Source organism: Alosa sapidissima, chromosome 19, assembly GCF_018492685.1.
Source record: "Alosa sapidissima isolate fAloSap1 chromosome 19, fAloSap1.pri, whole genome shotgun sequence".
In the NCBI taxonomy this organism is placed as follows: Eukaryota; Metazoa; Chordata; class Actinopteri; order Clupeiformes; family Clupeidae; genus Alosa; species Alosa sapidissima.
The window spans coordinates 12,773,080-12,785,899 of NC_055975.1; the positions used below are offsets into that span (position 1 = coordinate 12,773,080).

Here is a 12,820-nt window from a genome sequence, read left to right on the forward strand (position 1 = left end):
GCACTCATTGACTGTACTGCGGTATTCCGCGGCGCATTTCAATGAGGGTTGCTGCTCCTGCAGATTGCTCTAGTTCACGGCTTTCCCGTAGCCTGTCCCAACACCAAAAGAAGAAATACTTCTATATGTATTGTGTTTAAACAGGCTATGTTTGAATACCCAAATTATACCCAAAAAGTTATGTGTATGCTATGTTGCAGGTATAATCCTGAATATACAGTTCTTCACAAATGATTGAAGATGTACTATTCATCTTAATCCTTAATCCGGTTTGGTGGTGTAGTGTCCTAACTGAATTATCATTACATTATAAATGATTTAGTATGGGAAAATAGCCATGATGATCTTTATAGACGCTTTCCTACATGATACTCACATACGGAACACATCTCTGAACTTTCATGCTGATAAATGTATTCCTGGAGTACACATTTGATTCATTTGATTCACAGTTGGTGTTGAGTACTTATAGTGGCCACCAAAGCAAATGATCTGCACAGCAACAGTAAACTAGATCAATGAATGTCATTATTCTTATTTTTACTAAGAAATGCTAGAAATGCTAGGAGGCTATTATGCTGCAGCATGTGGTTCAATAAAGTCACTGTTGTCTACTGTTGTTTTGTTTGTTTGTTTTTTATACGCCGAAGTCACCTTGGCTTCAGCATACAAAGCAGAGTATGCACTAACTCTACACTTCATTTTGTAGTTGGCACATGGTTCCTCTTCTTGTCTTTTTCAAAGTGGAACATCACATTTGATTATTTCCCTAGAGATAGCATCAGTTAATTAAAAAAGAAAAAGAAAAATAGCATTACTTCTGGTATAATTAGCTCAGATGGGGATTTTGTTAATTAAAACTTTTGTCATTCATGACAAAATGTTTCCCCATGTGCAAATCTCCCTCAGTACTATAACGAAAGCACTGTGGAGTGTTGGAGTCAAATCAAAGATGTCCTATACTGATAGGAAGCTTGTGATCTCGCTCGGGGTCTTAAATGAGAAACGTCTATTTAATTCCTTGTGTTCACAGCTGCAAAGCGATTTGGACCAGGAGTACCAGGACAAGTTCCGTCGACTCCCGGTGGAGATTCAGGAGTTTGTGCAGGAGACCACTAAGAGAAAATTGACGGATGATGGAGACCATGCTACACTGCCAGCCTCCTCCACCCAGGAGAGGCTCAGCCACAAGGGGGCGCAGTCGGAAGATGACATGGAGGAGGAGAAGAAAGACTAACCATGGAAACAGAACTTTGTATGAGGCACTATTCTTTAGTACAATAGATACTTTCTGGACATATGTTTTTTTGATTTTCTGTTTGTTTTTGGTCTTTGTACATTTCTATGCCCTTGATTTGTCCCAAAGGCTTCTGACGTAGCATGGCTGACAGAGCTTGCTAATTTTCAATATTTAGACTTGGCTTTATTTAGAATTATATGTTTTACTGATAGTGTGAGGAATTCTTTTTTATTATTATTATTAATTAATTATTCATTAATTTATTTTTAATGTTGAATATGTGGGTGTTATCATTGCTACTACAGTTTTTTTCTGAGTTTTGGTATCTTCTCTGCAAAAAAAAATTCTGCATGAGTGCAATTTGGGCAAAACAAATCAATCTGATGTCTTATGAAATACCGGTACCAGAACTATTTAGACAACCTGTAGCTTTCAGGTGATCTTACAAAAAGTACACATTGTATATTTGCACTGAAATTGGTAACATTACTATTTGCTTTGGGTGGCAAGCACTGGTGGCTTGCTCTTGTTCTGTTTCTGTTGCTGCTGATTGTAGTTGTTTTGAGTGGTTTCGGTTTTAAAAGTATCATTATTTTTCACAGTTCATTGACAAAAGTACTAAATGGTTCATTGTCTGGATTGGAGACACAGGATCATATTTTGGGTACAGGAATAGTCTGGAAAATTGTATTTTTCAGGGATGCATGGGTGTACTAGGTATTTTACTGTGTTGGCATACATTTGTAAATGTTAAACTAGTGATATGTTGTTCTTAGGTGTAGTGAAGTAGTTACTGTGAGGATGTGTTTTCTTATTCTCAATAACTGGAGAAAAGCAACATCATGATCAAGTTCAGTTTATACAGGCTGTGCGTGTCTTTTTTTTACCTGGTGATTTTGGAGCCGTGACCTTTTCTTCATAACAATCCTTTTTACCCTAGCTTTCTCATAACTCGGTTCATGTAGGGATCGTAGGGATGTTTGAAGTGAAAAATATGAAAACTTGAACATGTTTTGAATGTTTTATAGTTAAAATCCTGACCCTTTGTGGAATAGAGTGTTCTGTTGCGTAAGATAGGCCTATGATTCATATTTACTCTATATTGCATGGATCTATATAGAGGGGATATTTTCATGATAATCCATATGTCCCATGGTACGTAAATACAGTAAACACTACAGTGCAGAGAGTGCATGGGAATTCCACCATGTAAGGGCAAGATTATGAATATGCACTTCTGATGTCCTTTAGTATGATCATAATTATGCAATTTATTACTTATTAAATCAAGTTATGCCCATGGCATTTTTTGGTTTACCCCATTGTTCTAGTTTAAGATAAACTACATATTAAAAGTGCAAACTCTTGTGTTGGAGTATTTAATGTTGTTGTATGTAAATAGTCTCTCTACTGATGGATCTTCAGAGCTTTTAAAGGAATTGAGCACTTTCTCTGGAAAATTCCATGTTCTTGTGAGTTCATTCAACCAGAGTTATATTCCCCCTGCAGCCGTGAGTCTTCAGATATTTTGGGGTATTTGTTTATTGGCTGTGTTTCTCTTACAAGTCTGGCCAACACTTGTTATACATTCCATACAAACATTTTTTTTTTTAGATTCAGTATGCTTTTGAATGTTGTAATAAGCATTTCTCTGAGGAAATAGATATTATAAAGTATTAAAGAGGTACCAAAACAACTCTCACCTAACAGAAAGTGTAGGACGTAAGGTCAGTGATTATTACTGGTGAAGGACTGGTGTATTATATCACAGGATGATACTTTATGTCATTATTATGGGTCCTTTAGGCCTACTCGCTCAGTTTTATGATATTTTGGGAAATGGGCTTGATTTTGCAGAAGAGTGCAATATTGTTTTAAAAGTTGTGAGAATGATGATTGTTCATAGTTTGTTTTGTAGTTGTTTGTCTCTTTTTTAAGTAATTAATTAACCGATAAAAGTTTACACAATGTTTGACTGGAAATGCTACCATTGGGGGCCATTTTGACCAGATTTTTTGCAAAGAAACTCTCTGTGCCATTCTTTCCTTTCTGACCAAAATTTCTTCACAACGTAAGAATTACTTGAATTACTTTTAGGACAAGAAATTATTTTTGATCGTTTTGATGTGCAAGTCCTGTGCCTTTATATGTGTTATCCATTGTAGATGTGGAATGTATAAATGGCATTTTGAGTGAATTGACATTATTTAAGAGTTTTCATTTTTGTATGGTATGCGCATTTTAAAAATGTTTATACAACCAGATTAGATTGCTATTGCTTAGTTGGCTATTACTTATTACGAAAAGTGTAATAGGCTATTACATTTTATGTTAACTATTGAATGCCATATTTTTTTCTCCCTTTATTTATGTATCTCAGATAGCCTCATAGCATAACTGAAATGAAACAGGACATATAACTGTATTGCTGGTGCCACAGTTTTTCAGTCATTATTTTCGAGATGAGTATAGTTATATGTAGGTGGTCTTGTGGTGCTGTGCATTTGTTTGAAATTATTAAAATGTTGTTGTGAAAGTTTTATATGATAAATTGGTAGTGAATGATTTATTTTTGGGTGAAATATGAGACGTGCTATTTCCAAAAAAGGAAATCTGAGGGCAAAATTTGATTTGTGTCCAGATAGCCTATCAGGACGTCAACGTCAGTGTGTGAAAATCCACTGCTGATAGAAATCATAGCCAGACAAAATTCTACAATATAGATATATAGAATACAATATAGAATATATTCTATAATATGTAAGAATGTAATGCCATGGTCCATTTACCAGCGTTGAATTCAGCATTTAAATTATATAAAGCAGAAACAGTGTCACATTTATTTTTTTGCAAGAGGGTGACATTATTTGGCCGTCACTGAATGCCATATTACAGTATCACCACTGTCAGAATCACCAGTGATTCTAGTGTCCATTGCTTACAAGCGGCCGTGTGATGGCAGTATAATGTTATTCTTATCCCTGGAGCACATCGAGTAGCTATGGAATGGGTTGGCGGTGACAGCACGAATTGTAATGAGGAATAGAAACAAGAACCTGGCTGGCAAAGAAACGTCTCCCACCAGTCACACTATACAGCGACTGAGGGCATCCGCTCTGGACCTCCTGAAAGTAAGCCTATACAGTAGCCTATATGCGGTTAAAGTCAAGTAGCACACTGTTCGTCGACAATCTACTAAATTTAAAATGACAGTCTGACATTGAATGAATGCAATTCATGAAACTACCTTGCTTAATTTGGTTAGAGAATTACAGATATAACCATGTATGCAAACAATGGTAACGTTTTGCTTGGGGTGAACTGCAATAGGTAATAGTCTACATTGTGTGAGGCGTCCAGTCAACTTGCAGGTCGAAAGTAACGTATGGCCGCAAGTTTGTTATGAGATAGTAGATAGTTGTTATGAGATAGATACTGTGCTTGCATCGCCGGCGTACAAGATCATCCACCCTCTATATGTGTAATGAGGGCTAATGAAACACTTTGGAAATACGTGGTCGTCAAAAGTCAGTGTTTGCAAATATGAAACACATTGTTTACTATCGTGGTAGATCTACGGTACAATATGCAGACATATTCAATATTGTTCAAAAGCATCGTTACCAAAGTATACATACTCATACTCTTACTGTTAGGCTACTCACACTAAACTGGGATAACAGGTGTTTAATGTACTCGTATTATAAAGCTATTACATAACTTACATTAAAGCAGCATAGCCTACTTGTTTGAAATATAGACCTAGGTGAGTAGATGACAGCCATGCTTAGATGTTGAAATCTTCCCTCAGACACTAGTAACCAAATAGGTCTGTTCATTGTTGGCCTGTAGTTGTGAAATCTGAAGCTGGAAAACACTAACATGTCAGTGTTATAAAGTCTTTCCAGGGAAGTTTAGGAGGGCTGTTTTGAATTGCTCATTCCAGTCAGTGACGTTTGGGTGATTAATATCTTGCTATTAAGTTCAGTGGACAGATTTGCAAAGTGCCTGCTCTCCAACTGTTGCATCCCTATTATGGATCACTGGATAACATAATTAGCCTGACAACCCACCCAGAGCAGTATGAGAGAAAGGCAGCAACAGGGCAATCATTGGATTTAAAGGGAACTCACCTTGTATACAATGTTGTGTGGCCTGTTGTTATGGAGTAGAGCAGATGTTTATTCTGAATCAGGCTTTTCCCATTGGTAACCGACAGGTTTTGATCTCAGCCCCATTTGAATACATTTCCTTAAGCTTCCTAGAGTCCCTACATACTGTTTATTTTCAGGACCATTGAAACGGAAAGTGTGTAATTCCCAGACACTGGCTGTTAGATTGTGTGTGTGTGTGTGTGTGTGTGTGTGTGTGCGTGCGTGTGTGTGTGTGTGTGTGTGTGTGTGTGTGTGTGTGTGTGTGTGTGTGTGTGTGTGTGTGTGTGTGTGTGTGTGCATATTAGTGTTACTCAATAGTGTTTCAACACAGGATACCACAGGGTCTGCCTGGTGGTCTTCTCTGAGCTGCTATATAAGCAGAGGGTTACAGATAGCCATGAGCTTCCTTTGGGTGTGAGTGCTATCGCAGGAAGGCATGGGCTTCAATGCAAAGCCTGTACATACTGTATAGTGAGGATGTGACATAAATTATTGTGAGACCCTGGCACACTGTTCCCTCAGGTGCAGGATCTTTTCTTTATTAGATTGCCACTGTTGCACTGGTTTACTGCCGAGGCCTAGTTTATTCTAACAAAGGGCTTAGGGCTCTCTATAGAGCCTACATATAGACCTGCCCATGAACTTTGCCACAGCATGCCTAATATTTCAAAATGATGGACACTTGAGGGCTTATTTAAACAAAGTTTCCATATATAACAGTGGGGCCATCAAAATGTAGCAGTGGCCTTTCAGAGACTTTATTTATGTCACAGTCCATTAATCCTCTAAGTTCTAAATGGGGGGGTGGGGGGGGGGGGGGGGGGTTGTGCCTTTAGTGAAGGCTGAGCCTCAGCCCCTTTAAGTCACATCCCCTTTAAGAGAGAAACTGTCTTTTATTTCAGCTACAGTTAATGTTTGGCTCTGCCAACAGGTGCATGCCTTCCTGCTAGTAGGCCTACAGCTCCTTTAGATCCATGGCACGAGCATACGTGTTCAACTGGCAGAAGCCTCTTCCCAGCTTCATGCAGGAGGGGGCATACTTTGACCGATTTGAAGAGGTGAGAATATCTTCTCTTTTTATCTATCTATATCTTTTTATTTAAAAACATTTTCTCTAACAATATGCTCACAGTTTCACATTTGCAATGTATGTATGTATGTATGTATGTATGTATATCTGTGAAAGCAGTTTTGAGTTTTTAGATTTTTGAGGACATTTTTTTTTTCAAATGTGTGGAATCAATAAAACATTAGCAGCAGCATGCTACAGTTTCTTTTTCTGGAACCAGCATGAGGGCACTGTTTCGCTAGAGAGCCAATCAATAACATTGATCCTCATGTAGACATACTATCACTGCTTTCACCACTCACACAATGGATGAGCCTGAATTCTATATGGTGGCTCGTTGAAATCCTGAGAAACGGAAGTGTTTGTGTTTTATCGCAGAGGATGTTCTGAACATCTGTGTTCTCACACATCCCCAGAGTCTTCACAGTAAGGCCACAACCAAGTTTATCTTGGAATAGATATCAGCGCAGAGCTTAGCTGCTACATATAATGTGTCAGGAACTAAAAATGCTCAAAGACTTGAATAATTGATGTAATTCCTCTGTGTGTAAAGAGTTTCCCTTGACTAATGAATTGTTTTCCCTTGGGGGAATAAGAATGTGAAGTGCCGTTGTGTTGTTTTGTGTAACCAGTAAGAGACATTTGTGTGTTTGTGATATGAATAGAAGAGGTGGTGTATGTTCACACATAGTTATTCATTACATGGTTTAAGGCTTGCATTCATTTGAGGATTGTTCTTACATATTGCCCATTCATGTAGACTACCAAGGCTTTTCTAGAGCGTATTCCCCTTGCATTGTAATAGGAATAAGTGTTTTTAAATAGTTTAGAATCGAATATATCTCTGTCTTGATGTATTTTAAGCACCAGTATTTTAGGCATCATGAAACCCTGGTGAAATGTATCTATCTATAGCCTACAGTGATTTAGCGTTAGGGGATTCACATAACATGACATTAATGCCAATGTAGTGAAGTGTAATATTGAATAACTGCTTGCTTTTCCACATTATGCTAAGTGGAATCTGTGATGTTTGTTTACAGTGAAGACGAAGAAAAAGAAAGTGACCTTAACCCTTAAAGGTGTAGGTTTTTGAACATTCTAAGTTCCGCAACAATTGAAGATTCTAAAATTCTATGTTGAATTCAATGAACCCAGATATTCTTTAGAATGTTCATTTCTCAACATTCTCGTCACACCAGTGTGACGGTACTCCTTTAAGGGTTAAGTCAGACAAAAATGCAGCAGAGTATGGGAGACGGTCAATACAAGAGGGAAGAGAATAAGGAGAAACTATAAGCCTTTCAGAGGCCTGGCAGCCAGAGGGCAGAAATATTCAACTCAACAACCGCCTGTAAAGCTCACTCAATAAGAGATTACATAACTAGGAACCCTCTCTCTGCTCTGGTACCAATGAATGCATACGAGAGAGAGAGAGAGAGAGAGAGAGAGAGAGAGAGAGAGAGAGAGATGTATTGAACATAGTACCAACATTATTCAGAAATTCTTTATTGTTCTGGAGAGTGTTTTGTTTTAAGTTTATCTGTTAATATTTTGTGGGAATAGATTAGAAAAGATGTGCCTTAGTTCACATCAGATTCCTAATTATCTTACTTAAAAGTGATGTAATATGATTTACATTTTGTTGGAGCTTTCTTATCACAAATGTCTTGCTTTTTGCCAGTTTGTTGGACATATGTCCATTTCTCTGTCTCCCTTGTAATGCGGATGGTGCTTTGAGTAAATGCTCTTGGCATTTATTAAGAATCTTTTCTGCAGTACCTTACATTCCCCGTCTTCTTAAAAGGTGGGTTTGTGATAGGTAGCCTCAGAGCAGACAGAGAGAGTTGCATACTGTAGCACTCATGCCCACAAACTGTCATCACATCTGAGATAAATAAGCTACTTTATGTGTATATGACTGGCAGTGTATACAACTCAATCATTTTCATGTTTATGTCATTTTTGTCAGGTACATTTTATTCAATATGAATACAAAGGATACTTGAATTTATCTTTCACTGAGACAGGTGCAACTAATTCTGTTTGGATTTATGTTCTACTTAGAGAGGTGAATGAAATTTTGAAGGCATGTTTGAAGTGCACACACGCACACACACACGCACACACGCACACACACACACAACTGAAATGTGTTGGAAAACCAGTGAATCTTCACATGTTTTCTCTAGTATTGGTCTCAGTGATGATTAATTAGGTTACATCATCCGGCTGTTCAGCTGTGAACATATTTATCTTGAACATGGTTCCTCTTCAAATGCTGAATTGAAGTCTGTTGTTTCACAGGATCCTTTTGTATTTGAACCACAGTGCTTTTTCAAAGTGGATGAGTTTGGTTTCTTCCTTACATGGAAAAGTGAAGGAAAGGTCAGGCTTTCTGAGTAATTCAGTTGCTTTTTCTACTTCTTGATGAATTTTAATTCCACAATCGACTTGGCTACCGTATTTCACGTCTCTGATTTGTTTCTCTTCAGGAAGGTCAGCTTTTGGAATGCTCTCTTATCAACAGCATACGCAGCATCATACCGAAGGTAATGTCCAGACCTCCTCAAAACAATGTCTGCATGTCATTTTTGATCATACAGTTCCAAACATTTCTATGTAGTGGAGAATGTATTTAGCTTGAGTAACCTCTCATCGTTAAACCTAGGGAAACTCATAGAGGTATTCATTTGTCATTCTGTTGAATTGGCAGGACCCCAAGACTCTGTCGTCCCTGGAGTCGATGGGAAGGAGTGAGAATGACTTGGAGGGTCGCACTATCTGCATATGCAGTGGCCCTGACCTGATCAATCTCACATTCACGTTCATGGTTGCCCAGAATGTCAATGTTACCAAGGTAGCCTCTCTCTCCCCATGTCATGCTGTAAGCAGTGTATTTCAGAACTATGCCTGACCTACCAGAACTCTCTCTTTCTCTCTCAATCCCCCCCCCCCCCCCGTCTCTCTCTCCCTCGGGTGGGGGTGGGGGCGGGGGCGGGGGTGGGGCAGACGTGCAGCCTCCAGCTGAGACAACTCATTTGTCACGGCGTCTCTCGGCGGCGTCATGTAACCCAAGACCAAATCCCCTGAAACAGAAACACTATGGCCCAGAAGCCCGCCACCCACCCCAGGGGACGGCATTTAATGTACCTCTGTTGGGCCAGCGGACAGCTGCTCTGTCAGTGGACACGTACAGGCTCGCATTTTGCTTGGGTTTGCCTTGATTTTTCCATTTTGTGCTCTTTTTGGAACATGTGGTTAATTCATTACTCTCCCACCCAGGAAGAAAGAGAGGCTCGTCTTGGATGTACTGCAGGGGTCGTTCACCTCGGAATGCTACATGCTGTCTCCAGCAGCGCCATGTGTGTGTGTGTGTGTGTGTGTGTGTGTGTGTGTGTGTGTGTGTGTTTGTGTGTGTGTGTGTGTGTGTGTCTAAAAATAGGATTCTAGAGAAGCACTTAAGCAGACTATCCCAGAGTGAGGAAGTAAACTGAAGGGGCTGTGTCAGTGGAATATGTTATTTTGTTGTCTGAGAGTTCTAGACAGAATGATGTGTACCATCCCACAGGGTCCTTTCTGCTAATTCATGAAATCCCTTGTTGCCTCGGTGATAACAGCACCAGGAAGCCAGAGCTGAGCCGACCTGCTTAGCATGTGGTCCACAACCGGATGAAATCTTTAGCATCCGTGTCTTAATATAACTCCAAGCAATCAAAGTTTGCAGTGTTCAGCCCATAAAAAGTGTGTGTGTGCGTGACGCATGTGTGTGTGCTGTGCATTGCTTTGAGGTTAATTGAGATCGTGTATTGACCACCCCCTGTCCATTTTGTCTGTGGTTACAGCAGTGGACTGAGGGCTTGAGGTCACTGATTCACAACTTCAGGGCCAACAACGTGTGCCCCATGACATGCCTAAGGAAACAGTGAGTGTATGAGTTGCATGAGCAAACATCTCCCCTGGCAAATGAGTCACCAAGGTCACACCCTGACCATTTTTGCACTCAATCTCAGCTCGTGTACAGGCCTTTAGACGAGCCACAGAGTAACATCGGGATGGGGGTATTGCTGAATGCATTTGTCGAGATGAGCCCTTAAATTCTGATTGGTTAAATCAACTCACCTAAATTCCCTTTTTCTTAAATCAACTCACAGTGTCAGTGGGGTTTTCTAGAAGTGATGCTGGACAAGGGTGGAGTGCCATTTTGTGTGGTATGTGTAAACACAGCTACACTGTTCCTTAAAGGTGCTCTAAGCTGTGTTACGCGGTTTCTAAGCTAATTTTTTGTCACATACTGCAAACATCACCTCACCATCCTCTAGCCGCCTGTGCCCTGAATATACTGTACTGTAAAAAAGTGCAGTCTCTGTGGACAACCCAGGCTCCAAAAATGGCAATAAATACAACTTGGTCCAGCCTGGACCATAGCAAACTGTTTCAGCCAATCACCGATGAGATGCGATGAGATTAGCAGAGTTTCAATTGCACGGGAGCGAGGGGGAGGGAGTAGCGAGCTACAGTAGCTCTCTGTTTTGTTTGAATGTCAACAGAAGTGACATTACCCAACAACGCTTAGAGCACCTTTAAATATGTGTTGAATAGTAGGCTTAATTTCTAGCAGTCATTTCATCACAGTCTAAGTAATATATACTGCCAAAAAGGATTCGACTGATCAAGCATTACATTAACCAAAGTTGCACCAAGACATATGATGTGTACAGTAATTTCCCATATATTAGACGCATCATGTACAACTGCATACTACTGTCTACACTGCACTATATCTCTTGTCCTGCCTATGCACCACTTGTCTATACTTTGTATATCACTCACATTGCACTTTTTTGCACTTCTGGTTAGACGCAAACTGCATTTCGGTGGCTTTGTACTTGTCCTCAGCACAATGACCATAAAGTTGAATCTAATCTAATCTAATCTAATCATGTGTAAACTGCAGGACAGTTTTATATGCAACAACAACAGCACAAAACTGTTTATTGACTGTGTATTGACCACGCTTGTATGTTAAGCAATCAGTTTATAAACCTTGGTTAATTGGCGGGAAATTACTGTACTATTTTTGGTCTGTAGATCAGAATGCAGAGTGCTGAGAGGATTCATGCCATGATGAGCAGTCAACAGTACAGAGAAATGTCTGCTTTGTACTGTACAAAGCTCGCTGTCCTCTCATCAATCATGTGTTATGAGCAAAGCTGTGAGAGTAGATTAGCCCAGGGCAGGTTAGCACAGCTATCAGGGGATATCGCTCTGTGGTCACCATTGTAGGAAGCATTGTGGGACAGACCTATCCAATCATAATGGCACCCAATAGAGGTGTCTAACATGTAGATTTTGTGTGTGTATGTGTGTGCGTGTGTGTGTGCGTGTGTGTTTGTGTGTGTGTGTGTGTGTGTGTGTACAGTATGTGTGTGTTGATAATTCTCTACTTTCCCACCCCAGTTGGATGAGGCTGTCATTTCTTACAAATGTGAATGGAAAGATTCCAGTGAGAAGGTACAGTATGAATTGTCATCCTCAGGTATTTTTTAATTAAGTATAATAGTGAAAATATTTGTTGGGGTTCAGGTGTTTTCTTTGTCTTTACTAAAGCACCTTTATTTGCCAATTAAGGCAAAGTATTTCCCCTGAAGCCACAGATATAATAATATGACTTGTTTACCTTTTATAATATCCACAGTATTACAAGAACCTTTGCCTCAGGCAAAACTGAAAAAGTAATCTTCCAAGCACTGAAGGACTTAGGTCTTCCCGGTGGAAAGGTAATTATTGCACTTATACTTTTTGAGGTGTACTTTTATGAGATGCTATTTTTAGTATCATCTTCTGATGTCTTCTAATATCATAAATATGTTTGATTTAATATGGCCATATGAAAGACAGACAAACACGCCTGTTGTTTCCACTGGCCATCCAGGACACCCACTATGTAGTTGTAACTACTTAGGTTCAGGTTGGACTACCCCACGAAAGCCTTCACAGCGTAATCAGATACTTTCTAATGAGGACACACAGCACTCAAAGAATCTTCAATAGAAATGTATGGGGTTAGTTTTTAACGGCAATATGGCAGTTGTCTACACATATCCCACCCCTTCCGCGGCCAAAAGTCGACATGTTAATACATTGTGCCAATCATGTGGTGTGTTGTGAATACCAACAATACACACCAATCATGTGTTGTGATCTCGCCACTGGAGCGAGGTTGATGTCATGCAGTTCTGCCTGATATAGATGCCCGATAAGTGCCCAAAGTGCATTGCAATATGGCCGCCGAGTGGAGGGACTTGACTAAAAGGATTTTGGCATAACATGCTGCTACATTTTATGTATAGGATT

General features: G+C 39.6%; 2 protein-coding genes across 4 annotated transcripts in view; both read left to right on the forward strand.

Moving 5' to 3' along the window:
* Positions 1-3,780, forward strand: part of LOC121692852 (1-phosphatidylinositol 4,5-bisphosphate phosphodiesterase beta-1) — a 45,779-nt gene extending 41,999 nt beyond the window's left edge. For 2 of the 3 annotated variants that reach the window (XM_042071804.1, XM_042071805.1), the window contains exon 32: positions 1,034-3,780. In XM_042071804.1, the coding sequence (XP_041927738.1) occupies positions 1,034-1,237 (204 nt within the window). In that variant the 3' untranslated portion in view covers positions 1,238-3,780. The remainder of the gene's footprint in view (positions 1-1,033) is intronic. The other variant, XM_042071806.1, reaches the window with a different exon arrangement.
* Positions 3,781-4,300: 520 nt separating this feature from the next.
* The window catches only part of LOC121692851 (1-phosphatidylinositol 4,5-bisphosphate phosphodiesterase beta-4), a 28,507-nt gene continuing 19,987 nt past the window's right edge, over positions 4,301-12,820 (forward strand). The window contains exons 1-8 of the mRNA XM_042071803.1: positions 4,301-4,371; positions 6,326-6,452; positions 8,771-8,851; positions 8,959-9,015; positions 9,180-9,323; positions 10,309-10,388; positions 11,924-11,977; positions 12,162-12,243. Coding sequence (XP_041927737.1) covers positions 6,369-6,452; positions 8,771-8,851; positions 8,959-9,015; positions 9,180-9,323; positions 10,309-10,388; positions 11,924-11,977; positions 12,162-12,243 — 582 coding nt within the window. The 5' untranslated portion in view covers positions 4,301-4,371; positions 6,326-6,368. The remainder of the gene's footprint in view (positions 4,372-6,325; positions 6,453-8,770; positions 8,852-8,958; positions 9,016-9,179; positions 9,324-10,308; positions 10,389-11,923; positions 11,978-12,161; positions 12,244-12,820) is intronic.